Consider the following 27,639-nt stretch of genomic DNA (forward strand, 5'->3'; position numbering starts at 1 on the left):
CTAGGGTGTTTGCAGACGCACCTATATACTTATTCTCGTGCCAATGACAGATGAACGTTATAATTAACGCTCTAACGTAGCAGTTAGCATGGACTGTGCCGCTGTCCGGCGGCGGCATCGGGGTGCCACCAAGCGCCGCTATCCCGATATGGCAGCAGCCCAACTTAAGTCTTGCGGCGTTGAGTAGCCGGCATAATCCTGGCGACCCGATTGGCGGGCCCCACACCGACGGCCTCGAGCGACGTCATTCCCACAGCGCGTTTCGCGATGCTTGAAAGGAGGAGGGCGCGCGGGCTGCGCGCGGCCGGGAACGCACTGGATGTCCGGTCTGTTCTCTCACCCTGCGTGCCGTCTGAGATTGATCAGCGCACAACGTATCTCTCGACCACCACCATCTCTCTCCTCTCTACACCGCTTCACCTTTTGCAGAATGTCCCAGAAGACGATCGCCGTGCTCGACGCGTCCGAGCTGAAGGATGGAGAGATGTGAGTGTGCTCTCCGTGTCGAGACGTATCGCAGCGAACCGCTCGGTCATCGGATTGAGCGTGGAGATGCACACTTGTATCCTGCGGAGACAGCTATCCTTTGTCTGCCCGCCTCAGGCGGCAGCGGCGGTTGCACTTGCAAGACAGTGGCAGCAGATTGCCTCGAGGCCAAGCTGGTGGACAATTTTCACTTGCACCTATCTAGTATATCCTTCTTGAGAGGTTTCCTCGGAGTCGGCAAAGACCCTTTCATGTGCTTTGAGTGGTTTATATACCATAGCGTTCACCGCTGACGAACACCAAACAGGAAGGAAGTGCCGTTCGAGGACGGCAAAGTCCTCCTCTCCCGCCTCGGCGACAAGATCCATGCGACGAGCGCGTTCTGCACGCACTACGGCGCCCCCCTCGTCAAAGGCGTTCTCACTGCGGACGGCCGTGTAGTCTGGTGCGTGTTCCCGTAGCCCGCCTGTGCGCCACCGCTGACGGAGTCAATCAATAAGCCCGTGGCACGGTGGTAAGTCATAACGTACCCAGGCTTACTCCCCTTCGTGCCCGTTCCCACCGGCAACGCTCGGTCAGCGGCTGATTACTATCTTGCCGCACAGCATGCTTCAACGTTTGCACGGGCGACATTGGTACGCCACCCTCCTCGACGTCTGCCAGACGAGTGCTGACGCGCGTGTGGCACAGAGGACGCGCCCGCGCCGACGGCCCTCCATTCGTTCAAGGCGGAGATTGTGGATGGGAAGATCAGCGTGACCGCCGACCCCGCGAGCACCACGAGCGCGAACAAGTCCCGCCAGCCCAAGCTGCTCGCGACCGGCAGCAGCGTCACCGCCGGTCAAGGAAAGGGCGTCGTGATCGTGGGCGGCGGAAGCGGCGGCTTCCACCTCATCGAGAGTCTGCGCGAGGTAAGCACGCCCGCGGATTGCGATACTGGGGGCGGCGACTGACGTGCTGCAGCACGGGTACAATGGCCCGATCACGGTGCTGTCCAAGGAGAGCTACGCCCCCATCGACCGGACGAAGCTGAGCAAGGCGCTCATCACGGACCCGTCAAAACTCGAGTATCGCTCGGCTGCGGACCTGCGCTCCAAGTACGGCGTCGACTTCCGCGCGGGTACGGAGGTCTCTGGGGTCGACTTGGCTGCGAAGGAGGTGATCGTAGGTGCGACGCGCGTGCCGTACGAGACGCTGGTCCTCGCGACGGGCGCTGTGGCGCGTCGTCTGCCTATCGCGGGCAAAGACCTCGCGAACGTCTTCACTCTGAGAGGCGTCGAGGATGCGAAGAAGATCGACGCGGCGGTGAAGGAGGGCAAAAAGCTCGTCGTCATCGGGTCGTCCTTCATCAGCATGGAGCTGGTCGTCGCCGTAGCGTCGCGCAAGCTCGCGTCCATCGACGTCATCGGCCAGGAGGAGTTCCCGTTCGAGCTCGTCCTCGGCAAGGAGGTCGGCGCCGGGCTCAAGAAGGTAAAGTACCCGCGCTCGTGTGCGTGTGTGACCATCCGTGTTGACGGTTTACCCTTGCAGTTCCACGAGTCGAAAGGCATCAAGTTCCACGGGCAGTCGAAGGTCGAGAAGATCGTGACTTCCGAGTCCGATTCGTCGTTGGCTGGCGCGGTTACAATTACGTCGAGTTCGGGCGAGACCGTCACGCTGCCCGCGGACGTGGTCGTGATGGGTGTCGGTGCTGCCCCTGCTACGGAGTTCTTGAAGAGCAGCAAGGGCTTCGAGCAGGTCGTAGACAGGACCGGAGCCGTTTCCGTTGACGAATTCTTGCGCGTGAAGGGTCTGGACAACGTCTTTGCAATTGGTATGTGGTGATCGATCTACATGGAAAGTGTGTTAGCTGAAATGTCAATGATCGCCAGGTGATATTGCTCTATACCCCCAGCCGGGCACAGGAGAGCCGAGGAGGATCGAGCACTGGAACGTAAGTCGCTTTACTAATAACTCGTGCTAGGGGCACGGACTGATTTCGCGCGTAGGTTGCTGGCAACCACGGCCGCGCCGTCGGGAAGACTATTGCGGAAGGCAAAGGTCAACCGTTCGTGAAGGTCCCTGTATTTTGGAGCGCACGTAAGTGGCTGCATAGTCACCCTTGCAACCAGGGCCCCGTCTAACCGCCATACAGAGGGACAGCAGCTGCGCTACTGCGGCGTAGGGGCGGGATACGACGAAGTGTTCGTCGACGGCAGCGCCGATGAGATGAAGGTCTGTGTCAATCTACGAACTGGCGGCATCGCGCGCTCAACCCATTTGCAGTTTGTCGCATACTATGCAAAGGCGGGTGCGATCGTTGCAGTGGCCAGGTAAGTACAGAGGCTCTCGATCTGCATTAAATGGCGGCTGACTGGTCTTGTAGCATGCAACGAGACCCGCTTGTGATGAAGGCGTCCGAGCTGATCAGGCTGGGGCTTATGCCCACCTTGGCCGAGATCAAGGCAGGGAAGGTACGCACCCGGTGATGTTTTGTTGTGTGGACTAGTGTTTACGGATTTGGCCGCATTCATAGGATGTGCTCTCCATCGACATCTCGACGGTCAACGCCAAGCCCAAAGTCGCCTGAAGTGCAAACTGTATGTCGGATTGGAAGAAATCGAGTGGGATGGATGGAGAAACGCACACGCAGATTGTTGTATCAGTACGTGACACGGACATTGTATCAATTCGACTTCAGTGCGCTTGTTGTATTTTGTATGCTGGGCGTGCTCTTAGTGATCTTGAAGGAGCCGTCGACCTGCCGCGTCGTACGTGCGAGTGAAGAGGAGGTTCAAAGGGACAGAGGCCATTTCCCCGATCTTCGATCGCATCGACGCGCGCTTCTACGCCACAAGTACTCATCCCGGCTCCGAGTGTGGCTGAGACTCCTGTAAAGTGCTTTCGTCCTAACTTCTGCTAAAAACAACGGTCTCTACCTCGCTAGGACCACCACGACCACCCCACCAGCTAGACGAGCCTCCTCTATGACACAAACCGTAGCGACCGCTGCAGACGACCACTGTTCCCCATCCCTCCCAAAACCTGGCCCCGCACGCCCGGTGAAAGATCCGCGCGACCATTTTCAAGAAGCTCGCACCCATCCCCCCTCCGCGTCCGACATATATGCCTCTTCTCCAGAGCAGCTGGTCGACAAGGCTCTGCACGCGCTGCAAGAGGCCGGAATCGAACTCATCGAGTGGAAGACGCTCCTCTTCAGGCGCATGGGCGTTCCAGTGGCCCTCAAGGTACGTCGCACGCATCTTGCCCGTCTGTCGCTAACATCCGGAACCGCCTCAAGAACTTCCACTACCTCGTCCCCGATGCGGAGTTCGCGCGCGCGTCGCAAATCCTCGAGGAGGACCAAGGCCTGCTCCTCTCCCTCCCTCCGCGGCTGTGGCACATCCGCAGGATGCGAAACTACTTGAAGCCGAGTCGCGTCTAAACCGAGAAATGCTATAGTACAGATTCAAACCTCGATACCCCCAAAATGCGGCCGGTCCCCCGGATTCGCCGCCCTTCTCGGTCGATAGCTATTAGCGGGAGTCCACATTTTTACAGACAGATATATGACCCTCACCCGTCCCTATGAGCACAGTATCGTACAGAGCAAAGAAGAGAACTAATTTCAAAGAAATGCGCCATGGGAAACATACATGTCGTCCGCTGAGCAGAGACCCTACATTGAACTTGCATCACAGGGAGTCGTCGCAGGCCATCCCTTGGGTCTTGATCGACTCCGCGAGATGGTTTGAGTGAAATGTCTTCGCCGACGCGGTGCCAGGCATGTCGGATTCCGTCTCTGCCGTGATATTGATAGCGATCTTCGTCGGCTCATTGTCCGGCATCTACGCGTCGTCAGAGCGTTGCGGGTGCACAGGAGCAGAGAGAGTACGCTCACCACAGGGGCGTTCCATTGCTCGACCGCCGCCAGGTGGTTGGCTCTGGCGAAGATATTGCGCGTGGAAGCCTCCCTCCCGAATATCTCCAGTCCGCGGCCAACGAGGCGCTCGCGAGAGTTAAGTCTGCTCGTAACGTCAGTCCGTATGCGTCGTAGGATCGATGTCGCCGTCTTACACGCAAAGCAGCGTCATCGCATAGACTACGTGGTGGAGAGCGGGTCAGAATCAGCTCCATAGAAACAAATGGAGAATTATGTCTTGCACGTACTACGGGTGGGAGTGAAGCTGGTCGCAGCCCAAACATATGTTTTGGGCTGTACCACTGCCTGATAAGAGGCGCTGTTAGCGAAGGAGTCGAAATTAAGGCCAAAATCGAACAGACCATTATGGAGGGTAGTAAATTAATGAGACTGTTGAGAAAATACGGTCAACACGGAGGCATCCGCTGGCACTGTTGACTGCAGAGTCGTACCCCGTGAATAGCCCTGTGCTTGGGTTAGTAGCGAGTCGCAAAACGGCCCGATTAAGTATACAACGCACCACTTTTCACAACGTAAAGCATGAACAGCTCGTGAGAGCTTTGAACGCTAGGACTACGTATGAGCGATACGAACCACTTCGCCGAGTAGGTTCAGAGCTCACCGAGTGTAAGTTTTGCGACTGCGGCGTAGCCCGACGATGATGGCGCCCGAAAGCAAACCATCAGCGACAGAGGCAGGAAAAATTGCTGCAGAGAAAAGCCATTCGTTGGACCGATTAAAGCCGGACAAACTGCCCAAGTCGTTCCTGCAAACTTCCTGTTAGCAAGGAGTCACAGCACCTAGCATAGTGGACACTATCACATCACGATAGTGATGGCTAGTAGAGATGCGGGGTTTAACGTTCAGCATCCAGTACTCATACAGAGCTATAAATATTCATCGAGCTCGTACCTATTCCAAAGCCTGGGGCGGGCAAGTACGCCAATATTTACTAAGCTATCGCGCGGCCGTAAGAGAACAGATAGCACTGACCGACATGTACGACGAGGCATAGCACCTGTGGAACGTGATGAACAAAGTTGGATTGCGGAATATATCATCGTGCTCACCGCGAGGACAACGATCAACTTATATTTGAATCCGACTATGGCGCAAATATTGAATGCCTGCGCTTGAGTGACAGCTGCTAAAGGAGAACGTACGCAAACACACTCGGCGAGCAAAAAACCTGTAGCAGTCGACAACAAGCAGTCAGAAAGGCAGGCCTGCAGCTACACGGCGCGAATGATGGCAACGTGTTACATGCATTTGTGCGGTGAACGTGATTATGGTCTGTGGTAGTGTCATAAGTCGCGTATCGCAGACATGCGTATAGATTTCGACGTACTGCGAGGGCAGGTGAGAGCTATGTCCGTTACGGTTACGGATGGCATGTAAGGTCACGATCAAGTAGCGACGAGAGCAATAAGTGGCGTACCTTGAGGGACCTGCGCAATATCTACTTCAGAGGGTGTCCGGCCAATCTACAGCATTGTACGTACCAGGGCGGCGGCGAAATGAAAGATTGCGAATTGGCGTAATTTGAGACCAGGAGATAGTAACTGTTAACAGAGAAAGTCTAGGGAGCGAATCATATCTTGTGTCAAGTACTGACCATGTATGTATGATCATGGGGACGTGTACGGTTTCTAGGAACCTATGAAGTGCAGCGTTCAGCACAGGTTAGCACGTAGTCCGCGCATGAACCGCCTACATCACAGCGAAAATCTGTGTATAAATACGGTAAGCGACAAGACGTGGCAGCAAGACGTCCAGGGACTTACTATAACACGAATGTACAACGCGTCCGTACGATACAGGCGAAGGTATCTATAGAGCTGAAACAGACTGATTCCGTACAATCTGGGCACTGGTGAGTTACTCCAGCGACATGACATCGCCCAATAAAAACACGTACATAAGGCTAACGTTGGTGCCAAGGAGGTATGCGCCGTATGTGCTATCTGGAGACGGAAGCGAGGAAAGCGGATTGATCTGAGAGGTGGTCGCGGAGGAGTTCATGGTGCACAGGGCAGGTCGGGAGTGACTGAGGCGAGCTCTTGAAGCTTAAGTGGACCGCGTACCGGGAACTCATCTGGTCGCAGGTCTGGTAGGCATCATATCATCTGTCAATGAGAAGCTTTCCTTCCGGCCACTAGTTGATGTCAATATATAGCAAGTCCTTGAACTCTAGTAACAGGTGGCACTGCCCAGGGGAGTGGACGAACACGTATTTCGAAGACGTTTGTGGGACAGCTAACAGATGGAACCATACCGCAGCAGCCCAGTCCATACTCCCGCCGTTCTGAGGCCTGAAATCACTTATCAGACCAACATCATTGTTTCAAAGGATGCAGGGTACTTAGAGCGGTAGAATTCGAACCTTAATGCTAATACGTACTGTTGCTGTGCTCTTTACGTTGGAGCGACCTAGATCTTGCACTAAATATAAGTATTGAGGTTGTGCACGAGTAATGTTTGCAAACCGGCTCAGATGGCATGCGACTGCGTTTGCATGGTGTTAAATATTCGAACCTCTCGAGTGAGTGAGAGCCTCGTGGCAGCTACTATGTGCTGCTGCTTATGTAAAGGTAATTCTCACGGACTCACTCGCTCTGATCAGCTCTGATCTGGACTCTCGGAGGCCTTAGGCCTCAGGCCTCAGTGTCAGCGCTCAGCCTTTCCCCACTCCGAGCCATTCCACGATATTAATGACACTCTCCATCGAGAGCGAGAACTGAACCCAGCCTTCAGCTTGCACTCATAGGCAACGTCTTTCAAGTGGCGCAGCGAGAACTTGAATGTGAGTAATTTGGATGGTGTGCGGAATTCCTGGGCCACGGCGCCGTGTATAGTTTACGCCAGGACCCTTTATATCACCACAGTACTGATGATCTACCAGCGGGCGGCCAAGCACCTGCCGGAATCATACACAAAACGATTGCGAACAGCGTTCGGTCGTTTTCAAGTGACCTATATCCGGTCGACCACGCCTCGGCGGCCCCGCGGCTTCCGACCAGTTCGCCCGGGATCCCTTGAAGCATATCTGAACACTGAGAGCGGAGCAACGTTGCCGCACTCAAGCCCAAAACCTGGCTCAGTATTGCCGCGCGATGTTTCTCACATGTATACTCGCCACTGATCTGGTTTTTGGTTGTCAATAACGTCCGAAGGCTTCTGATAGGTAGGACAACAGGTTGGATTCTATCATGATATTAGCCCCTTAGGCTGCGCCCTGCATCATGACAGATGCGACCAAACCGGCATCACGCCATTGCACTCGATGTGCTCACCGCGGCCGGAACTTCCACCGTTGGTAACAACGGCGGCAGTTCCCCGGACCTCATGCATCGTGCACCGTGCCCTTCATATTCCTATTGGTAACCCAGGCGTCCGACATCGTTCAACTTCTACTTACTCATCTTTTTCATGTTTGCAGGCTGTTCGCTATTTCTAAGCCCTGTTAACACGATGGCGCAGTCGATATCCGTAGTACCACCACATATAAAAAGTCCATCACGGGGAGGCTTTTGGTAACCCAGAACCTCCGATAGCGGAACCACCGCCTTCCCGAAGGATGGATATAGCATAACTATGCTATTATACACAGTTTGCTGAGGTCGACACATCGGTACTCGAATGGCACCTGCTGAGCGGCGCGTCTTCCTCGTCATGCCCGTGACATTCATCAAGGTCGATGCGAGTATGCACTGCCCGCCCACCCTCAGGCAGTCCTCCATTTTCGCAACACACCCGCAACCGGCGGGCGCGGAGAGGTTTTGCGTTGCGACTCTTCTTCCTCCCTATTGTTGTTTACACCTTGAACCCTCAAAGCTCTGGACATCACGGCCGTCGCGGTCTGCGCAATCCTGAAGGGACCTCACAGTCCTAGGAGCCCGTCACGCCCGGATAGAAAGTGAGCGCATTTCACGTCCCCGCCACGTTTCGGGTTGGCGGTTTTAGATACTAATACATCGAAGCAGAAACATCCCACAAACCACACAATATTCAAGGCGATTTCTGGAGGTCTGAGGGGGATGCGTACGAATTCAAGGGGGCCTTCTAGACAGGGTTGGATTTGAGCCCCCCTCCTTCGCGCGTGGTATTCGGGAACGTTGACAATACATCCCCAGTCTGGCACGGCGCCCGACGCGCCCGCGCACGTTTACACAGGTATGTTGCGGATTGATCGAAACTGCTCCGCTCTGATCTTATCTTCACAATGTTTGTCCGCGCCGACCCAGAGCGTCGCAATCTCGGCGGGCGCGATGGCTAACGAGCCATTCGTTGCATTCGCAGCCTGAGCTCGAGACGCGCCCCGCGCAGAGCCCGCGCAGGATATCCAGGACCTGGGCACCTTCGTCATGACGGTGCCGAGCATCACCGACGTCAACATCACGTTCTATATACGAAGGGTGTCGGTCGTACGTCCCATCTGCGTGCCTTGCTTTACGCGTCATTCAAAGCGTAAGTTATGCCAGGGCTGCCCAGACGACTCGGGGACTTCCAACGCGGAACAATGAGGAATATGATGACAAGGCTATAGATCTGTCGGTGCTCGCTCATGACGATTACTCACAGTAGTGCTGATAAATGTGCTGCAGGAGAGGCGTCGAGGTGGGATCCGAAAGGTATACCGTGTAGGATTTCGGGAATCGGCGCGTGGTTGTGCCCCAGCAATGATGTCAATGTCATATCATGACTCATGCGTACCAACTGCGCACGCTCTCCGGTCTCTTTCATGCGCTGCGCGTGGAAGACATCGTACCCTACCGACAGGATGCGGAACTAATACCAGTCCGTGACGTCTAAACCAAGCAATGTTATAGTACAAATTCAAATATCCTCGACACACCCAAAATGCCGCCGGTCTTCGCCCCCTTCTCGGCCGTGACCCCCGACGCAGGTGCGGCAGCCGTCGTGATTATCAGAGCGACGAGGTGGACTGGACGCCAGAAACAGCGTGGCCACTACTCTTCTCGTACACGCTTGCCTTCGCTTCGAGTGCCTTGGAGCCATCGCCCAGACCGGTGCGGGGCCCGTCCGTCTCGGTCTCCATCTGGACGCCAACCTTGATTGGGCCGGACATCGGGTCAGGAACCTGCGCGATTACGTCGTAGTCAGAATCGCCCTGGAGTTGAGAGTCGAGTATGCCATCTGACGCACCTGCGGGACGTTCCAGCGCTCCGTCGCGGCGAGGTGGTCTACACGCGCGATGATGCCCCTTCCGAACGACTTCCCGTCGAGGATCTCCATGCCCCGGCACACGAAGAGCTTCCGCGAGTTCAATCTATTCGCGTGTAGGCGGGGATAATGAGCTCTGGAGTGAGTGCGCGGCATCCACGCCCAAGAGAGCCATAGACTTACACGGCGAGGAGGGTGTTTGCGTACACTGCGCATGTCCATACATCAGAGGCACCGATGACTGTGATCGGCGCTGTGCATACGTACATTTGCAGACGATGGAGTTGAATGCGATCCATTCGACGTCTCCCGGGCGGGCCAGAGACTAGATGTAACCCTGACAATCAACGGATGTGGATGACATCGGTATCGATCAGAGGACGTACCCAGATGAATGGTATTCCGTTGAATAGTCTACAGTCAAGGAGGATGTCATCGAAGATCCAAGCGCGGAACGAAAAGACGGTCGCTCACCCCGTCAGCAATCCTGCGGGTACGTACTGAGGGTAAGCATGCTAGAGCTCAAGGGCCATCGACGTACCGGTGTTCACCGCGTAGAGGAGGAAGATATCAAAGTAACTGTCCTTCCTGAGGAGAAGCGCGGTTCCGGTGATCAGGGGAACTCGCAGTGGAGGCGCGAAGGCATTTACCTTGGATGAGCAGCCCTGCTGCGTCTCATAGCACGGACAATGGATCCAGATAGCAGGAAGTCGGCGAATGTCGCGCAGCCGAAGAACGAGGGGTACGCCCATGCATAGGGTAGCGCGGCGTTCACCGAAAAGGCCTTGAGGCGGAATCTGGACGACTTCGGTTAGAGATTGATGCATGATGCCTAGCCAGCTGAGGTTATGCTTACAGTAGCACCGTCAACACTGACAGTTCCTAATCATGTAAACATAAGTCCTATGAGGAGAAGGGCGAACTCACCCAGGCCTAATGCTACGTTCACGGTGTTAGCATCACGTTTCAGTTTCATCTGCAGTATGTAAGAACGAGACGGCGCTTACTAGTTTGTGCTAGAAGAAGGATAACCTTAGAGAGCGTCAGACATACAGAATGTAAACGTTGCAGTAAAGACCCACGGCAAGAGCTACAATGATCTTGTGGTAGGAGCCTACTACATGATAGTAGTCACGGATGAGCGAGGTGCTTGTTTGCCGTGCGCGAATTGTATACGTACGCAGGAAGACTCTCCGAGCGAAGAACCTACACGAGAGCAGTAATTAGTAACGATTTCCGCTATGACTCCAGACACGCGCGCCGTCCTCACATCTGGGAGACTGTGATGATGACATTCTGTCCATAACGTTAACATCCGCGTGTAATACTTGATTGCCATAACAGATACTCACCGACACCACGGGAAGGAACTAAGGCGGCAATGTCTCGTTAGAGCCAATTCGGTACGGACGTTACGAGGATATAAGTTACATACAGAAGTGGACCTATGGCAGCCTGCCAGTGAGCGGGATACTTGGAATTAATGGGCAGAAACGGCTTACCAGAGGGGCAACAACAGCGCAAGCGGTTGATTGTAGCTCGTGACCGTCTGATGATAGCTGCGTTCGTGTTCGCCTCAGTCGCGAGACAGGCTTTGCACGCTGGAAGCCTTACCTGCCATGCATCGCCATGACGGCCTGAATGGTTCCCAGAACCCTATTTCCGGAGACCCATGTCAGCATTTGACGTGCGTGTCCGGCATCTTTATTCCGATATCTTACATGACCGTAGCGACCTGGAGCCATTCAAAGTGTTAGTTGAAGTCCCCCTGTAGCAGGCGGAGCACGCAGCGCACTCACAATGACTCGTATGTACGTTGTATCCTTCGTATACAGCCGGCAGTACCGGTACAGTTGGTAGAGACCAACACCGTAGAGTCTGGGGCAAAAGTAGAGTCAACATGATCCTCAAGAGTGACCAGAGAAAGAGACGAACGGCAAGCTGAAGAAGGTGCCTAGCAGGTATGCACCAATCGCCTGCTCCACAGACCTCTCTGCAGATGCTATCTCTGCCGCGAACGGAGATGGGATGTCGAGGACGGGCGAATTTCCAGCCATGTTGAAGGACAGTGGCGAAGAGATGGCAGGTTAGGGGGGGGAAGCATGTCGTACTGAGCACAGTCTTGAAGGAGATATGATATATCCGAATAGGATAGAGTTACCAGGGATCGAGACCGGAGAGACGTTGAATGATACGTGCGCCCATCCCGCACCACACTATCATGATGAGAAGCGGGAATCGAGGTGCTATACAATGCCTGTCAAAAGAAGAGCAGATGTTCGGCGGCTGTCGCACGGGAACGGACGTCAGCTGTGCGTCGCCGTGCATTGTCATAGGTGCATCATACTTAGAAACCATGCCGGTACGAAGCGTAGCCTGCGTCACTGTATGTAAGACCACACTGAAAGCATGGTGCCTAAAGCAGGAATGCATGGTCCTCCGCGTGCCTGATCGATGTGGGCACCTCCACAAGCCTTTCAAGACGTGTATCTTGGTTTAATCCTATGAAAAGAGTTGATACGTGGTCCTGGTCGATGACTCAGGCCTCAGGGTCCAGGCAATGTGTCATAAAATCTAAACAGTTCGCGAACGAGGTCGCAGCTGCAACCCAGGCGACGCGCAGTAAGTAGGATAGCCGCTAGCGATTTGGGCGTACTAGAGATCCAAGGGCCCTCACCGCGGGGTTGAGATGTAGAATCGAATGTTCAACTTGCATAGGTGTATGGTACCTGACGACGGGCCGTGGAAGAGCACAAGGTGAGCGAAAGAAAAGAAGCGCCAACTGCGATGTGGCGGGATAGAAGAGCACCGCCACAGGTCTGAAACATACGGACAGAATCAAACATACCGATCCCTCGTAGCGCCAGATCTACCCAAAATATTCTACGACACGCCAGCAGCTGGCACGATTAACGGAAGCTGGAGAAAAAGGTGCACTACCAGTGAGAAGCGCTGGTCAGTCGCGTCAACGTCGACCTAGTAGGAGGGTGTAAGTAATTGATATAGCCGGCTGAGGTCGCCTGCGTATAAAATGGCATAGAGGGGTCCCGCACGTCTGGAACCTAGTACGACACTGACCCATAATGCACATCCGAAATGTTAACCGGAGTAAAGCTTACCTGCCATGATACTCGCGATACTACTACTTAACCTCCGGAAAGTTGCGAAAGGCGATCAATCGCATACTCCGAATTTCTCTCCCGTCTTCGAAAGCTTTCTGTTCCCTCGCAGGCATATATCTGAATGAGTGGAAGATGTTGGAGAGACATGGTGCCATGGTGTTCGGAGCTAAGCAGAATCCCCGAGCCGTGAGAAATGCCAGAAAGAAAGAGCGACTGGGCGTCTATACTGCGCCTCACCATGTTCACAGTCGACGACCACGAATTTGACTATCAGCCGCAGGATATACTACGCAGACTCGCATGTGGCAGCTCACTGCGCACGCTTCCTTGACGATGCGATGGTAGCTCTTCCATACTGGGATCTCTCCTGGGCAAACTACGTATGTGACGTTCTCAGATTCTACATGTCTACCGCGCACTAGCAGAGAAAGGTGCAGTCCAATGACGCTATGTCGCTGCTCACTGACTCTGTTTTTCTTCTATCAGCGGCGGTGATAGTCCCGCAAACATGTTCGACTATCCTGGCTATCAGTGCTCGGCCAAAATCAAATTCACACCGTAGAGCATCCGACGGTCGATGAGAATCACCGCAGGCTCACAGCACATGCTTATCGGTGATACGGCGAGTATACCTGTCCTGCACTTGGCGTTCATGGCGAGCACTCCTTGTGTGGATTGTCGATCTGCCTGCAATACGGTTGTTCACAACGCTCATTCGCGCGTAGACCCACCGATGACTCCGGAGGGACTTCGCAGGGCTTCCTCGGTGTTCTCGGCCGTTTACCTCTTGGCCTCGACAGGACGGCCATATAAAAGATCGCGGTGCAGCAGAGAGTTACCGATCGCATATCCCTCTTTGACTAGATCATCATGTTGAGCCTGCCCAGGGATGCATCTTGCTCTCCTCCTGCTTGTGCGAGCAGAATCAGCGTCAACTCCACTTGCTTAGCGGACCCCCAGTGCTTGTGTGCCGACTACGACACGGTATGGGCGGTTTATTATTGTCTTTACGACATGTGCTCTCTCATCGACCTTACCGCGGCACGGACGGCACTTCTTATCCAATGCCAGGCTGTCGCAGTCGAAGGTATGTGTTCCACGACCTGTCCCAGTCCCAAGTGTGCACACCTTGCCCTCCGTCGCTCGTCTATCTTGCTTATGTTTATTGTCTGACTGGCCTTCATCAGGAGCCCCCAGCATAGTCACCTCCCTTCCCGCCTCTGCTACAAGCACAGTCCACCTTTCGACCATAACCTCCACGACTGCGATCCCTTCCACCACATATCCATTTCCAACAGTACAGAGCTCTACAGCTCTCCACACACCAACAACGGAAACCACTCAGTCGTCAACGGTACCATCTTCTTCAAAGAGCTCCTCCAGCCAGCCAACGCCGGTCAGCTCAATCCCGCTCCCTCGTACCTCCTCTACATCACCTCCCGCAGTGACTACACCCAGCGCCCTTTCCGAAGGTGCCCACGGTCCACAAACCCACGTTCTCTCCACGTCAGTCATCATACCTCTAGCGGTCGGCCTCGGCGTTGGTGTCGTGCTTGCTGCTCTCGGCGTTATCTACCTGCGACGGCGGCGGCGCCAGCGGAGTCTTATCCGTTCAAGACCGCAGACCTTGCAAACAGGGGGTGTTCCGCCCGAGGACTCTCGCCCCGCCCCGATCCGCTCCAGTGTCCGCCATCGCCCTCCTACCCTATGGCTCTCCCAGAGCAACTTCGCCCGAGATGGAAGCAGATTGAGCGACTTGGAGGACAACGAAGCGGATGATAGCGCGCTCGTTTTTCTGCCCACCAGACCCTCCAAGGCGTTCGATACGAGACATCGGGCAACGCGCAACCCCGAAGCCATATGGCACCGCACTCCGATCACGGGAGTGATCCCCCTCCCTTACTCCCTGGAACCACCGTCCTATTCGTCTCAAATCGACGAAGGACCTCGCGGCGCGGCGCTAGCAGGGCCGTCCACGAGAATTCGGCGGTCGTTCGTCGAACGGCTGCTCTCCAGCATAGGAATAGGACTGGCGCCTGCCTCCGCCGTCGGGAATGGGGCGGCTGCGAGAAAGCACGTCGCGGAGCCTCTTCCCACTTATGAGGCCTCCCGCGAAGGGATAAGGCTTTAGGTACGTGCCGCCTGAAACTCGTGAAGGCACTTCGCTGATAAACATGATTCACAGGTAGTTCGAATGGGGAACTAGTGGACTTAAGTTAAGGACAACGTACGATTCTTTTCCCGCTGCTACATACGGGATTGATGCTGACACTGTCCCTTGATCTTGCAGCCGTTCATTTGTACAAGTCGTACCGACTTCAATGCATTCGCATATATTTGGGTTGCGCTTGCCGCGGTAATTAGGAAGACGTGCGCGGGCTGGCGAGCATCCCCGCCAGTGCAGCTACCGATACTTCCCTTCGGTAACGGCCAGTAAACACGTCATCGAGCTCAGGCGCGGGGCGATCAAACGACAATGGTGGATAGATTGCGGAAAGTCAACGCCTGGGCGCCAAAGACGATTGCGCTCATCCATTCTTTGTTCGATGCGTTAGGCAACAACCACGTTTTGCTGACCCGGGTATATATAAGGCGATCCCTGCCGCTCTGACTTCTTTCCGCAACACCTCCACCATCAGCAACCCAGCCCATGCCTCTACAGCCCTTCGCCGCGACCCGTCGTCTGAAGCCTGAAGGTTGAGCTGTACAGGGCGCTCCCCCTGGAGAACACCGCACATACACTTATTTAACCGTGGCTAAAATGTCTAGCCACAAAGGTACGTCATTTTCTCTCTTCCGTGTTCCTGCCCTCAATGGTTAGTGTATGGCTACAGATACTCGACACCCTGCCGTTCATGATGACCTCGAAGAATGGCGGGAGTTCGTCGACAGGATCGATGTCCTAGAGGTCCCTGTGGAGGACTTTCTGGACAAGCTCGTTCCTACAAACGAGTCATACGTCCCCGGGGCCTACGAGCGCTTCCCGGAGTACTTCCCCATTATAGACGAGCCCATCCGACACCACGATCTCGTGCGTAAACTCGTTGCCGCATGTCGTGAACCGCAGTCACTGACGATAGATACCTTAAGGTCGCCTTCTTATCTATGCTGACGGAATCGCTTCCCTCGGACAGGAAGGTCAGTTTCTCAGCGGGATGCGGCCAAGCCTTGCAGGCGCCCTTCGAGATTCTCGAGGGCAGTCATCACCCACAGACAACTGCCAACATCGGAGTTTCACTCCCTGGAAACACGCTCAAGGGACCAGCAGAGCGGTGGCAGCAGCTCTCTATGGCCATCGCGGTCGAGGGTAGTGCCTGTTGCGACCCCTTCGACCGGGACGACCTCCTCTGCCACGCTGTCGCGCACTCTGCGGCGTGTGCGCGGAACCTCATGCTCGCCCATGGCCTCCTTGTATCCTTTGTGCTTGGCGTATACGGTCGCACCTGCCGCATCTTGCGATTCGACCATACGTGCGGACTCGTCTCGGAGGCGTTCGACTATACGAGGCGTCCGGATCTCTTACGTCGGTTCTTCTGGAACTTTGTACATCCCTGTCTAGGCGACACCGTTGTAGGATGCGACCCTACAGTCCATGCGCTCGTTAATGCCGACGTCATCTGGGCCGAAAAGCAGCTAGCGGCGATGAAGGTGACCAAAGCCATCCTTATTCCACAAGAGGGCCGCCGGGTTGACGTATACGACGATACCGATGCCTCGACTCGGTCGTTTATCCTCCTCAAGCCACTCAGCGCTGAACGGCGGCTCTTCTCGCGGGCAACAACGGTATGGCTTGCTATCGAAGACGTGCGCAGCCGAACAAATAATGATCAAACTGACACCGGCATGCCATCCCCGAAGTTGGTCATCGTCAAGGAAGCCTGGCGGGAAATTGAGACCCGTTCGGAGGCTCTCATCTACCAGATCTTGCAGCACGCCAACCAGGCCGAGCGTTTTGGCCTTCCGAAATTGGTGTGTGGCGAGGACCTCGGGGAACGGGAGGTCGCACTGTGGAAGACTGGCAGTGAACCCCATTCGAAGCAAGAATGCCACTCGTACGAGAACGATCCAGCCTCGCGTCAGCCCTTGTCGGACAGGTCTACGAACATTGGCTCGAGCTCCGCCGTCTACTCAGTACCCGATACGGAAGGGCTCATTTCCAGCGATGGAAAATTTGGCAAAGATGCAGATTCCTCATCGCGGGACTCGGATTCGAAGTATCCTCTTCCCTTTCCACAACACCAAACGTTCTCGTGGCGCCTTACTGGAGAGCTCGAGTATGCTTACCGCGAACGCAGCCAAATGCGCCTAGTCATCGACGTCGTTGGTCGTCCGTTGGCTGACTTCCAGAGTACGAAACAGCTCGTAAGGGCGATTCGCGACGTGGTCAGAGGTAAATGCATCTTCAACTTCCGCCTTATTACTGGCCGCCATCTCTGACACAAAGTGAATGTACAGGACATGAGAATGCTTGGAGGATAGGTGTACTCCACCGCGACATCAGCGAAGGCAACGTGCTCCTCGTGGACGAAAATCTGGCTTCATTGTTCCCCTTCACGGCCTTCCTGCATGACTTCGACTACAGCTGGTTTGCATCTCAGCAGGAAGATGCAAGCACATCGACATGCAGCGTCACAGCTTCGGGCGATAAAATGCCGAACTCAGACGACAGAGTACTCTTAGGACAGACTGTGGGTCTCTGGCGTTCTTCTCGACTGACTTCAAGCTGAACAGATACACAGGGAACGCCGCCTTTCATGGCAATTGAGATACACAAGCAGCGAACCTTGCGATACCTCGGTCACGCGGTCAGACACGACGTACATCACGACTTAGAATCGGTCTACTGGCTACTTGTCTGGATGGTCCTGCGACACACACGATACCTCCACATCTGGGGACCGAAGGCGGAACGTACGCTCTTCGGCTGCGCCGACCACACCTTCTACGCGAGTATGAAGGCGGTCTGGCTCGACATGCCTACAGCCGCGGCCTGGAACAACACGCCTCTGACAAGACTCCTCGGGCGATTCGCAGACGCGGTCCGCGCCAGCAACCCGAGCTTGCCAGACTCAAAGGGTGCGCTCCAGCCGGTCCACCTCACCCATGCAGGGGTCCTCAAATTGCTGGACGAGGCTCTTGACAGCGAGGATTGGCCGGAAGACGACGCTGCGTTGTCTCGGGCGGAGAGGGAGGCATGGCGAGCGCATTCGGCCGCCTTGCACCCGGGCGAGAAGCGTCCGCACGAGGGGCTGAATGGCCAGGAACTCCACGAGGGTGTATTGGACTTGGCAGGCGATCTAAAGCGAAGGAAGACATGAGAGATGTACTGAACCAATAACAACATAACCTCAGTTATCGAGTACCATGCGGATCATGATAAACATGCGGAGAATACTCACCTACGCAAACCGTGTGCTTATAAGACACTCTTGCCAGGGATACGATTACTCGCGAACTGCAATTACTCCTTGTGTGAGATTGAGGTATAGTGTACATTCCTAATGCTGCTAATGCTCAAACTTGACGAAATGTCCCCATATAAAACGTACATATCTACAATGCATTATCTCCAAGTAGCATAAATCTAGGCCATGAATTCGCGCAGCTGCGCGATATGTGACTCGCGTCGCTTGACGATGTCAGCATGTGTGATCGAGCTCCGTAGCTCGGCCTCCGTCTGTAGGAACTGTCAATGAGGTTTTATGCTGAGGTAAAGACTGAAGGCTGACCTGGAGTAGCTTATCCGCCTCCCACATGCGATTCGGAAGACTTTCCAGCGCGACGTAGACGGCAGGGATTGACGTGCACCGCATAAGCTCTTGCTCGTTGACGCGCAAGACGGCGAACGCAATGCGGAAGAGGACATCGACACCGTCCACCATGAAGACATCCCACACTCGGAACAACGTCTGCGCATACCATCAGCACCCCGCCCACGTTGCACGCAAAGACTACGCACCTCAACCGGAAGACAATCAGTGAACAACGAAAGGAACCACGAGAAGCAAATGGCGCCGAGGTCGATGCCAAGCTCCGTGAGGTGGGCAGACAGCTTCGGCATGAGGTCCTGCACGTAGTCGAGCAGTACCAATGGACATGCTCGAGAGCTAAGCAGCGAAGGTGAGAAGAAATCTTCTGGGAGGAGGCGCTCGATCATCGCTGCAAGAACCCAAAAGGCCTCCTCTTCGTCCGCGTGTACGAGCAAAAGAGTGGAGGTAACGAGGTTCATGCCCTGACAATATCCAACAGAAGGATTGCGTCTAAAGAAGGGTCAGCATCGTCGCATGTATACGCGATCACACCGCACTCACTTGCTGTATGCCATAAGAACTCGGCGCAGCTTCTCGACCCCAGCGCCCGTCCGGCCGAAAAAGATATTCAACGGCATCGTCCTGCATACGTCCTTCTCGATCTCTCGCACGACACTGCTCGACGCATCGCACTCCGTCAAAAGATCCGCGAACAGGCCCGGCTCGCGCATGTCCAGCGCGCCACTGCACTCGAGCCACGCCTTCGACCGGTACGCCAGCGGGATCCCATTGCGGACAAGCCGGTCGAACTCCCGCTTCTCGTCCTTGCGCGACGAAAGGCCAAACTGCGCGAAGCCAATCAGGCCCTCGCTGTGCTCGAGTTCCTCCGCCTCGTCCGCGGTTCCCAGCCCGAGGAGCTGTGCCGCACCGCCTCCGCCCGATGGCGCGTTGCGGCTGCCCAGAGACGCCGCCTTGCTCGCGACAGCCTTGCTCCGGTTCTTGAGAAACAGATCCCACTCCTTGCGCTGCGCCGCCTGCCGCTGGTCGTGGATGTCCGTCAGCTGTGCCAGCAGTCGGCGGATCGTGTTCGCGCAGACGTGGCGCGGCGTCTCCGAGTCGACCGAGAGCACTGACGACGTCGATCTGCTCGCAGATGTCGCTGTCGTCGTGCCGCTGAGCAGTGTTGATGTCCGTTTCCTGGCCCGAGTCGACGCGGGTGACGCCCCGCGTGATCGCTGCGAAGACACAGACGTGCCATCGACGGGCGGCATGCTGCGCACCGTCGGGCGGGTGCTGGTGGAGTTGATGCTCAGCGTGTCTGCGCCGTCGTCCCCGTCACAGTCGCACGGCTCCTTGACGATCTCAATGACATCGGCGGTGGCGTCTTCGTCTTCCTCTGGCCAGGAGTTGTCCTCCTTGCGATCCGCGACCTTGATGCCTGTCAGGCACGCGGGGGCGGTGTTCTTGCATTCCTTGGCGCGCAGCAGGAGCAGGACGTCGTAACGCGAGACGTCGTAGATGAAGCCGAAGCGGTCGGTCAGGCCTTCATGGCTTTGCTCATCCGACAAGGCAGAGAGGGAGGCGTCAGGGAGAGAAATGGAGAAGTGGAAGTCGCGGGCGGTGAGGGGTGTGTACTGTCGCGACAGGTATTGCGTGGGTGGCTTCGAGTGGCCAGGAATGATAGACTCGAGCGGCACCGAACCAGGCTTTCTCGCGGTTGTCGAAGGCGGTACGATGGAGTTGGAAGCCTGTGAGGCGTCGCCCGTGGTACCTGACTGCGGACCGTCAGTTGGATTCGCGGGCTTCTTCTGCTGTTGTGTAACGAAGGAGCCAAACAGAGGAGACGCAAAGGAAGGTAGGATGACGCTGGGCTTGCGGCCCTTCGGAGCTTGACGTGCAATCAGCGCAGCACCGAGAGTCCGCGACGGCATTGGTGTCGCATCAAGGTCCCCAGGAGATGAATCGGCGTCATGCTTCACTGGACCAGGAGCCTTGCGTTCCTTCTTCTCCTTGGGACGCGCGCGGAAGTCTAGCTTCTCCTCCCGCGCGTTGCGGACGAGGTCGAAAGCCATCTGTGCGATGACGGGACTAGTTTCCCGACCCATGTCCGCCAGAATGCTACTTGGGTCTGCCGACATGACCCGGGTCGCCTGCACGATCGCCACGAGCGAGGCTCCTTGAGGAGGTTTCTCGTCCGGTAAGCTCACGCTCTGAGAGGGGGACAAAACATTAAAGGGCGATGCGACGCCCGACAAGTCGGAAGGCATAGCCATAGGAGACAAAAGAGGACTGCTCATGGGGGTTACATGGGCTGACTTCGCTGCAAGCACTTCCGGTCGTTCGAGAGGAGGGTCAAAGGCAGAGATATCCGTAACCGACATGTTCCGCCTCTTCTTGACGGCGGCTGAGGTAGTAGCCCCGGGGTTGAGTATCGAGAACCCCAGCGTACCAAAGACACTTCTGGTCGGCTTCCGCTTCGTTGGTCTATTCGGTGTCTGTGGAATGGACGGTGCAGGAGAAACATCATCGACATCGGCTTGCGGTACTAGCGATGGGCTCTCTTTGATAGATTCGGAGTCGTCATCGGACGGGAATGGTAGTCGCGGAGCCTTCGTCTTGCCCTTGACCCACCACGTTCCTACCCAGTCCCCAAAGAACGCCTTGTCGGCCTTCAGTGTGTCGTTCGCGGATGATGCATCGCTAGGAATGTCGCCCTTCGCAGCGTCCAAAACGCGTGGCTCAAGACGTGGTGAAGCCGAGGAACTCCCTGGGGTGGCGGCGGCAGACCGCGGAGGGGGCTCAGTGGGCACAGGAAGGGTGGCCGCCATCGGCGTAGCATCGTCCTTCGGGACACTCCGCGAGATAGACACTTCGTCTTCAATCGCTTCGGTCAGAGATTCTGCCAGAGACTTTGCCTCAAGGTCACTATGGCCGCAACATCGTAGTCATGAGACCACATACCATGAGACTCTGCTGCTTCTGGATGCGGTGTACACGGTGGGTACCCTCATCATCATTTGGGAAGAGCGATTGCAAAACGCGGTTGGCGACCTCCTTCTCGGAGGGCTGCAACTCGCGCAGTAGTTGGCTAACACGCTCCTTCCGCGCCGTCTCCTTCTCCAAGAGCGCGCGTCTACTCTCCTCCAGTTGCTGCCTGGCCCGCGTCAGGTTGTGGACCGCGTGCGAGAGGACGCGCATGATTGTGTAGCACGGCTCGCGTGAAGACGCGTCGTCCGTCGCGAATTTGGATGCTGCCGCGCGTATTGCATCGTCCGAGTATTCGTGCCATGGAGCAGTCAGGATCTGGGATGTAGCGCCGGGCTCGAACAGTCCGCTGATGTGCTCCGGTAGTGAATCTGTCAGGATGTCGTACTTGGCGGCGAGGTTAGTCACGGTATCCTCGCTCGACGACTCCACCACGATGAGCGGTGGCGGCTTCACCGACCTGAGCGCGGTCTGCTCAGTCTAAAATTATGCGTGCCGAAAGCTACTCACCTGCGGCTGCCCTTGCCACGCACGCTCCCGTCCCAGTTTGCATTCGTGTACTTCGTTTGTTTCTCGGCTGAGTCATCTAACTTGGCTTTGAGAGCGAAGTAGTCGGGTGAGGGCCGCGGGCTATCCTCGCTCGGTTTACCGCGCGACCGGCGGCCTCGCGACGAAACATCCTCCTGCGAGAGTGGATGCGAGTGCGCAGGTGTTGATGAGGCAGAGGCCATGTCGCCGAGCGGCGCTGGGCGTCGTCGCCTGCAGCGTGAAGGTGGTCGTGGTGGATATGGTGTAAGCGGTCGTCGTCGTCGAGACTGGGGAGTGCAAGCCGAGAGTATCGGAGGGGAATATCAAGGCGACAAGTCCGCATTTGGACATAGCGGAGGCGTTGCCTGTCGAAATGACCTCGCAAACTCGCTCTCTCCTGTCGCCATCACCTCTTCGTGCCATTCACCCGCCTCCTCCGCCCGCTGCCACCATGGGATGGTTTTCGAGCAACAAACCTGCTGAGACTCCAGACCCGACGTCGAGGAAAGACCGTCAGCGCTGCTGGGAAACTAGAGATGCCTACTTTGCATGTCTTGACACCGCCAAGGTCGTAAAGCCTGGCGATGAGGGCACGGCGTGCGCGGAAACCAAGAAGACGTACGAGCAGAATTGCGCGAAGAGCTGGGTGCGTGGTGACGCTGCATAGGATAACGCGAGGGTATCTTGATGGTCTCGCTTGACCGTTGTCAGATCGACTACTTTAACAAACGACGTGTACTCGCCGAGCAACAGCAGGGGGTGCTGACCCAAGCCAACACTCAGGCCCGGTCTGCACGAAGTAGATGATGCATCCACCTCGATCAAGCAATACCACACATTTACGACCGTACAAGACAACACGCGGGTACTGCTTCACGGTGCTCGTTGCCCCGGACCTCCACATATGCATACTCCTCGTTACCATCTGTCAATGGCCCTCTATAATGTTCCACGTTAATACACCACTCAAAATTAGTGAGCCGCACACTTCTCCATCTCTGTGCGCGTCCATTCATCATCTCGTAGCCTCTATAATAGATTTCAGTGACACTCAACTGAGTTGCGTGGTCGTCGGAGCCGATACTCGTCAAGCGCAGTAAGCATGCTCTGAATGCAATCCTCGGCTTTTCTACCTTGTGGTGGCGCACGTCAACATTATATGTTTGATCGTCGGGCCTAGCTCGTATCTCGGTCGCACTCGGGACGCGTGGTGGTTTAAACGTTTAACGCCGGTTCTCAGGCGTTTCCTGGGCACGTCGGATTGGCACTCTTTCTTTCTCAAGCACTGTCTACCTTATCGTGGCATGTCTGCACACGGAACGCTCAGAGCTTATTCTTCAGGCAGTTTAGCAACCATAGTGCCTGTGCCACTTCTCCCAGGCCCTCGCGGACATTACATCGTGGAAGATTTGCCAGTGACTGAGTTCACCGGTATCACCGTGCAGCATAGCGGGAATGCGCTGCATGTACATACACTGCTATAGTAACATATAAGCACCTCGGCATGCCCCAAGACCCAGTCAACGCGAAAGTGCTAAGTTCATCAGGTTCATCATGACATTTGACCGTCAAAGTTGATATTTCTCACCCCCAAAGGATACCACAACGCTCGACGGATGCAATGCGACAACAATCGAACATCTGACAGAGCGGACTGTCACTGCGCAGCATGCACGGTCCCCTCGGGCATCGTACACACGCACAGCCCTGTCTGCTACGGTCATCGGGGTCCTTCTTTTGCGCGTGTCCCACGTTCGCACTTCCCCGTACCGCCGGGTGGTCAAGCAGAAGCATCTCGCCAGCACAGGTTCTCCCCGTTGCGCCACAATGTCCTCCCGCCATTTTGACAACTTAAAAGGAGCAGACGGGGCCCTCGACGAGCACGCCTAGCCCCTGTTCACCCACGTCGACGCAGACACCGGTCCCGCCGACCCCCTACCCAGCATGAGCCAGATGAACGTCCTCCCCTATGGCCTCATGACCATCACGTCAAACGCCAGCCGCAAGAGAACGTCGATGATCGCGCTTCCGTCGACCCCGACGTCCGTCAACGCCAAACACGAGCCGCCCGTGTCGAGAAGCATCTCTCTAAAAGCTCCCGGCAGGCGATCCCACTCCTCACACTCCTCCCGCTCCTCCCCCGTCTCCGCCTGGAAGCCCCGCGCCATGCTCACCAAGATCAACACGAGCCTCCACTCCCCCGACAGGCCCCTCCGGCGCCCACATGGACCCAGATCCGCCATTACCCCGCCTATCACTCCCGCGCGCGGGGAGAATCGCACTCCCATCGTCGACGCGTGGAAGTCTAAGGCCGGACCTAGCACGTTGCGGACATCGCCACCCAAAACCTCCCTGCCCTAGTATGTCGTCGTCCGTATCTCAGATCCTCGGGGCCTTTTCACTGACCATCTCGACTACCTCCAGCGATGCCGATCTCGAGCAGGACCCATTATTCAACATCCTGTGCGATCAGGGGATATCGCATGCACCGCAGTGCTACCGGCTGAAGCTCATCGACATGGACCCGTCGTCGGACGACGACACCGCGCTCGAGTCTTTCTTCTCCTTCACCGCATCCCCTGTGCAAAGCCCGTCCTTCGCTGCGACCTCCTTCCCCACTGTGCGTCAGCCACACCGGCCCGCTCCGCTCTCCCTCCCGCTCCCGAGCCCGTCGTACCTCAGCCCCGTCAGCCCGAACGTCGTCATCCGCGGCGGTGGGGACAAGGTCGATCGGTGGATACACAGCGGCGGGCTGGATCAACCCATGATGACGCCGATGCTCGTCGAGGACTCGCCACACGAGGAATGGGATGACGGCGGGCAGTCGGACTGGCGCGAGATCATCGACCACTTCCTCCAGCATGAGCAGGAGCACGATCATGAGCATGAGTATGATCATGAGGAGAGGGAGGTGGGCGAGTCGTGGCACCCGCTGACTCCCGTGGGCCGGGCAGGTCATGTCCATAGTGGGCGAGCGAACTTCTTGATTTGCTGAGTGGGCGTTGGGTGGATTGGCACTTGGTTAGACCTCTCGTTTTCCTGGCTTATGGGCACACACTCCTTACGACATCGTCACTCCCTTACGACCCACACGCGGTGCCGGTGCCGTGCACTTTGCATACTATCTATGGGAACGGACTTACATATCATATTCGGACCATCCTGGCAAACCCGTCGATGTAGACTTGTATGTACTCGCCTTATGTTGTACATCGTTTTCCCCACTATGCACCCTCTGTCTTGTACTGTGTAATCCACAATTCTACCTCGCTCGTGTCTACACCTAAATACAGCGAACTTGGTGCTTGATCGAGATCTGGATCTGGAGGCTCAGCAGTCTCCGCGCAGGCGCTTCCACTGACCTGCAATCCTTTCTCCTCCCGCGATCATCCTAGCTCTCGATGCTCATCCGAGGGCACGCTGCGGTCATTGAAATCCGATCTCTGCGGGTGTAATTGAGTTTCTGGGGTGTGATTGAGCTCGAACTGCGCTGGAACCGCCACCACCAACCGTTTCCGAGGCCCTCAGTACACTCGGAACTTTGCCAAACCACCTGCGTGAACGATGGTCAGATTCAAGGTGCGTTTCCATCTTCTCTATGTTGCACGTATCATGTTGACGAAGCTCTGGTGCTGCGATAGAACCGTTGGCTCCTCGTCGAGCTCCTCCCGGTACCCGCCCCCCTGCCAGGACGCGCGCCCGCAGGCCAACCCGAACACGAACTCACGAGCAAGCAGATATGGGCCGTGCTGAAGCAGAGCATCATCACGCACTTCGGAGACACGGGCTGGGGCGCGGTGGGGTCCTCCCTGACGAGTGCGTCTATCCTCACATCCATTCCCGGCAGTCACTGATCACTGTGCACACACCCCGCGCATCAGTCAAGTACTTCTCGCCGCGGACGAACTTGTGCATCATACGCGTCGCGCGGGAGCCGCACAAGATCGCATGGGCGGGTGTGGCCTTGATGACCGCCGTCGACGGGCGCAGGTACGTTCCGCACGTCGTCCATGTCTCCGGTGCGTGTATTTTGCGGACTGCGGCGAGCGGGAGCGCGACTGAGGGGATCTGCAGGCACAATAAAGCAAGCACAACTCGCCGCTATACGCCACAACCGTGAGATTGTAGCCCGCTACCGGGCGCGCGCGAAGCTGCCAGGTGCGTCTGTGACACCGCCTTTCCCTTCCTAACAGCCCATCTGAGCGGGTTGTGGCGCAGCTGGCTACCAGGACTCGTATGAAGAATACTTGCAAACGAGCGCCCAGGAAATCGAGGCATTGCAAGACTAGCGCGTACAGGTGCATATTGTCCGTGTGTCCATTTTAATTTTCTTGATGCTTACTTCTACCCTTCCTTGGCCTCTAGAGTTTTGCTTGCGCAACAATCGCTGCGCCAGCGCCACCCGTCTCCCTCTGGACAGCGTCCTGCGCCGCCTGCCAGCTTTCCGCCCACTCGACCATCGCGCTCACGAGCCGATCCACCTCCTCAACCGAATTTTGCGAGTGCAGGCAGATCCGCACGCGATCCGCGCCCTTCGGCACCGTCGGCCACGTAATCGGCCGCGCATTCAACCCGCGCACCCGTAAATGTGCGGAAAGCGGCCGCGGATGCGGTGTTAAGACGGGAATGATCGGCGTCGGTAGCTCAGCCAGGTCTGTGGGGATGGATATGAGGGATGAGGGAATGCGACGCGCGGCAAGCTGGGCGGTGAAAGAGCTTGTGAAATGTGAGCAGATGCTGAGGAGCTGCGTAGAGAGCTAAGGGGGTGTTAGTGCATTGATAGTATAGGAGACGAGAGTGCGTACTTTTTGTGCCTCGCCCGACTCGAGCATATCGAAGGAGCACTCCGCGGCGACAATGTTCGCGTTGCTCAGGGAAGTGGTATAGATGAGCGGCCGGGCGTAGTTCAGCAGATAGTCGCGCACGAGCGGCGTGACCAGCAAAATCGCTGCACGCGAAAGACGGAGTCAGACATGTCCAGTTGCCCGCGTAGCAAAGAACGCAGAGACACACCTCCAGTGGCTGCGAGGGCCTTGCCGAACGTGTGCAGACGCGCGAATATTCTGTCTTCCAACCCAAGGGCCGCGACAAGCCCTCTCCCTTGAGGGCCGTACACCCCTGTCGAATGCGCCTCGTCCACGACCACGTACCCATTCCCGTGCGGGAAGAGCTCCTCCACGGTCTCCACGATCTCCAATAGCGGCGCAAGCGTCCCGTCCATGCTGTATAACGTCTCCACCGCGACGAACACGCTGCTCCCGCCGCTCACCAACGCCGGCCTGTCTTGGCGTAACCGCTCGAGCGCCACCCGCAGCGCGGGTATCGAGTTGTGCGCGAACGGCACCCGCGCGGCCACCCGCGATGCGCGCACCCCATCGTGCACAGACGCGTGGATGTGCTCGTCGAACACGACTGCATCCCCCGGTTGCGGCACGCACGCGAAGAAGCCCGCGTTCGCGTCGAACCCGGAGTTGAAGAGCAGCGCGGCGGGCGCGCGGAAGAAGCCCGCGAGACGCGCCTCTAACGCCGCGTGCGCGTGTCCGTTCACGAGCAGGCGCGAGCCCCCAGATCCGAGGACGTCGGGGGCGGCGGCGAGGCGCGCGAGGAAGCGGGCGCGGAGGTCGGGCGAGCGCGAGAGGGAGAGGTAGTCGTTTGTGGAGAAGTCGACGAGGTGCGCGTCCGC

General features: G+C 56.5%; 10 protein-coding genes across 10 annotated transcripts; 6 read left to right on the forward strand and 4 right to left on the reverse strand.

Moving 5' to 3' along the window:
- Window positions 1-323: 323 nt before the first annotated feature.
- TRAVEDRAFT_150625 (uncharacterized protein) lies at window positions 324-3,192 on the forward strand. The gene is made up of 13 exons (XM_008041744.1): window positions 324-486; window positions 794-931; window positions 987-1,000; window positions 1,092-1,121; window positions 1,177-1,397; window positions 1,450-1,956; window positions 2,017-2,299; window positions 2,358-2,419; window positions 2,475-2,565; window positions 2,621-2,700; window positions 2,752-2,798; window positions 2,852-2,939; window positions 3,002-3,192. Exons 1-13 carry the CDS (start codon window positions 431-433, stop codon window positions 3,053-3,055), a joined length of 1,671 nt encoding a protein of 556 aa, XP_008039935.1. The 5' UTR covers window positions 324-430; the 3' UTR covers window positions 3,056-3,192.
- Window positions 3,193-3,452: 260 nt separating this feature from the next.
- TRAVEDRAFT_48981 (uncharacterized protein) lies at window positions 3,453-3,910 on the forward strand (the record flags this gene model as incomplete). Its single annotated transcript, XM_008041215.1, has 2 exons — window positions 3,453-3,713; window positions 3,767-3,910. The coding sequence occupies 2 exons, from the start codon at window positions 3,453-3,455 to the stop codon at window positions 3,908-3,910; spliced, it is 405 nt and encodes a 134-aa protein (XP_008039406.1).
- A 250-nt stretch (window positions 3,911-4,160) lies between these two features.
- Window positions 4,161-6,409, reverse strand: TRAVEDRAFT_48982 (uncharacterized protein; the record flags this gene model as incomplete). Its single annotated transcript, XM_008041216.1, has 17 exons — window positions 4,161-4,313; window positions 4,367-4,490; window positions 4,543-4,567; window positions 4,636-4,693; window positions 4,750-4,777; window positions 4,840-4,852; window positions 4,908-4,954; window positions 5,010-5,153; window positions 5,551-5,576; window positions 5,651-5,680; window positions 5,736-5,753; window positions 5,826-5,835; window positions 5,890-5,949; window positions 6,003-6,044; window positions 6,102-6,115; window positions 6,172-6,250; window positions 6,306-6,409. The coding sequence occupies 17 exons, from the start codon at window positions 6,407-6,409 to the stop codon at window positions 4,161-4,163; spliced, it is 975 nt and encodes a 324-aa protein (XP_008039407.1).
- Window positions 6,410-9,314: 2,905 nt separating this feature from the next.
- On the reverse strand, window positions 9,315-11,628 carry TRAVEDRAFT_48983 (uncharacterized protein; the record flags this gene model as incomplete). Its single annotated transcript, XM_008041217.1, has 21 exons — window positions 9,315-9,488; window positions 9,554-9,677; window positions 9,755-9,779; window positions 9,839-9,896; window positions 9,958-9,985; window positions 10,046-10,058; window positions 10,113-10,159; window positions 10,222-10,368; window positions 10,428-10,443; window positions 10,499-10,510; window positions 10,579-10,603; window positions 10,654-10,685; window positions 10,752-10,777; window positions 10,842-10,867; window positions 10,924-10,941; window positions 11,007-11,016; window positions 11,074-11,130; window positions 11,186-11,227; window positions 11,293-11,306; window positions 11,371-11,449; window positions 11,507-11,628. 21 exons carry the CDS (start codon window positions 11,626-11,628, stop codon window positions 9,315-9,317), a joined length of 1,095 nt encoding a protein of 364 aa, XP_008039408.1.
- Window positions 11,629-15,798: 4,170 nt separating this feature from the next.
- TRAVEDRAFT_125662 (uncharacterized protein) lies at window positions 15,799-17,420 on the forward strand (the record flags this gene model as incomplete). Its single annotated transcript, XM_008041745.1, has 3 exons — window positions 15,799-16,714; window positions 16,961-17,083; window positions 17,149-17,420. 3 exons carry the CDS (start codon window positions 15,799-15,801, stop codon window positions 17,418-17,420), a joined length of 1,311 nt encoding a protein of 436 aa, XP_008039936.1.
- A 730-nt stretch (window positions 17,421-18,150) lies between these two features.
- On the reverse strand, window positions 18,151-22,217 carry TRAVEDRAFT_169987 (TBC-domain-containing protein). The gene is made up of 6 exons (XM_008041746.1): window positions 21,939-22,217; window positions 21,405-21,888; window positions 19,005-21,352; window positions 18,653-18,953; window positions 18,423-18,602; window positions 18,151-18,370 (listed from the first exon to the last, which is right to left on the reverse strand). The coding sequence occupies exons 1-6, from the start codon at window positions 22,157-22,159 to the stop codon at window positions 18,278-18,280; spliced, it is 3,627 nt and encodes a 1,208-aa protein (XP_008039937.1). The 5' UTR covers window positions 22,160-22,217; the 3' UTR covers window positions 18,151-18,277.
- A 177-nt stretch (window positions 22,218-22,394) lies between these two features.
- Window positions 22,395-22,917, forward strand: TRAVEDRAFT_150629 (uncharacterized protein). The gene is made up of 2 exons (XM_008041747.1): window positions 22,395-22,602; window positions 22,668-22,917. The coding sequence occupies exons 1-2, from the start codon at window positions 22,408-22,410 to the stop codon at window positions 22,761-22,763; spliced, it is 291 nt and encodes a 96-aa protein (XP_008039938.1). The 5' UTR covers window positions 22,395-22,407; the 3' UTR covers window positions 22,764-22,917.
- Window positions 22,918-24,157: 1,240 nt separating this feature from the next.
- Window positions 24,158-24,951, forward strand: TRAVEDRAFT_29839 (uncharacterized protein; the record flags this gene model as incomplete). Its single annotated transcript, XM_008040990.1, has 1 exon — window positions 24,158-24,951. Exon 1 carries the CDS (start codon window positions 24,181-24,183, stop codon window positions 24,949-24,951), a length of 771 nt encoding a protein of 256 aa, XP_008039181.1. The 5' UTR covers window positions 24,158-24,180.
- Window positions 24,952-25,520: 569 nt separating this feature from the next.
- TRAVEDRAFT_38276 (uncharacterized protein) lies at window positions 25,521-26,245 on the forward strand (the record flags this gene model as incomplete). Its single annotated transcript, XM_008041045.1, has 5 exons — window positions 25,521-25,535; window positions 25,598-25,772; window positions 25,838-25,975; window positions 26,031-26,114; window positions 26,175-26,245. The coding sequence occupies 5 exons, from the start codon at window positions 25,521-25,523 to the stop codon at window positions 26,243-26,245; spliced, it is 483 nt and encodes a 160-aa protein (XP_008039236.1).
- A 72-nt stretch (window positions 26,246-26,317) lies between these two features.
- Window positions 26,318-27,639, reverse strand: TRAVEDRAFT_125914 (PLP-dependent transferase; the record flags this gene model as incomplete). Its single annotated transcript, XM_008041748.1, has 3 exons — window positions 26,318-26,713; window positions 26,762-26,904; window positions 26,970-27,639. Coding segments are annotated over 3 exons (1,209 nt in total), but the record flags the coding sequence as incomplete, so codon positions are not given.

This window comes from Trametes versicolor (genome assembly GCF_000271585.1).
Source record: "Trametes versicolor FP-101664 SS1 unplaced genomic scaffold TRAVEscaffold_7, whole genome shotgun sequence".
NCBI lineage: Eukaryota > Fungi > Basidiomycota > Agaricomycetes > Polyporales > Polyporaceae > Trametes > Trametes versicolor.

Bases quoted from the DNA above. Each gene is read 5' to 3' on its own strand.
- TRAVEDRAFT_150625 (XM_008041744.1), top strand. From the start codon at position 431: ATGTCCCAGAAGACGATCGCCGTGCTCGACGCGTCCGAGCTGAAGGAT. The intron at 487-793 runs GTGAGTGTGCTC...AACACCAAACAG, and splicing joins GAGCTGAAGGATGGAGAGAT to GAAGGAAGTGCCGTTCGAGG. The intron at 2,566-2,620 runs GTAAGTGGCTGC...ACCGCCATACAG, and splicing joins CCCTGTATTTTGGAGCGCAC to AGGGACAGCAGCTGCGCTAC.
- TRAVEDRAFT_169987 (XM_008041746.1), bottom strand. From the start codon at position 22,159: ATGGCCTCTGCCTCATCAACACCTGCGCACTCGCATCCACTCTCGCAG. The intron at 21,353-21,404 runs GTATGTGGTCTC...CTTGAGGCAAAG, and splicing joins AGAAGCAGCAGAGTCTCATG to TCTCTGGCAGAATCTCTGAC. The intron at 18,371-18,422 runs GTCAGCCTTCAG...CAGTTCCTACAG, and splicing joins AGGCGGATAAGCTACTCCAG to ACGGAGGCCGAGCTACGGAG.
- TRAVEDRAFT_150629 (XM_008041747.1), top strand. From the start codon at position 22,408: ATGGGATGGTTTTCGAGCAACAAACCTGCTGAGACTCCAGACCCGACG. The intron at 22,603-22,667 runs GTGCGTGGTGAC...GACCGTTGTCAG, and splicing joins AGAATTGCGCGAAGAGCTGG to ATCGACTACTTTAACAAACG.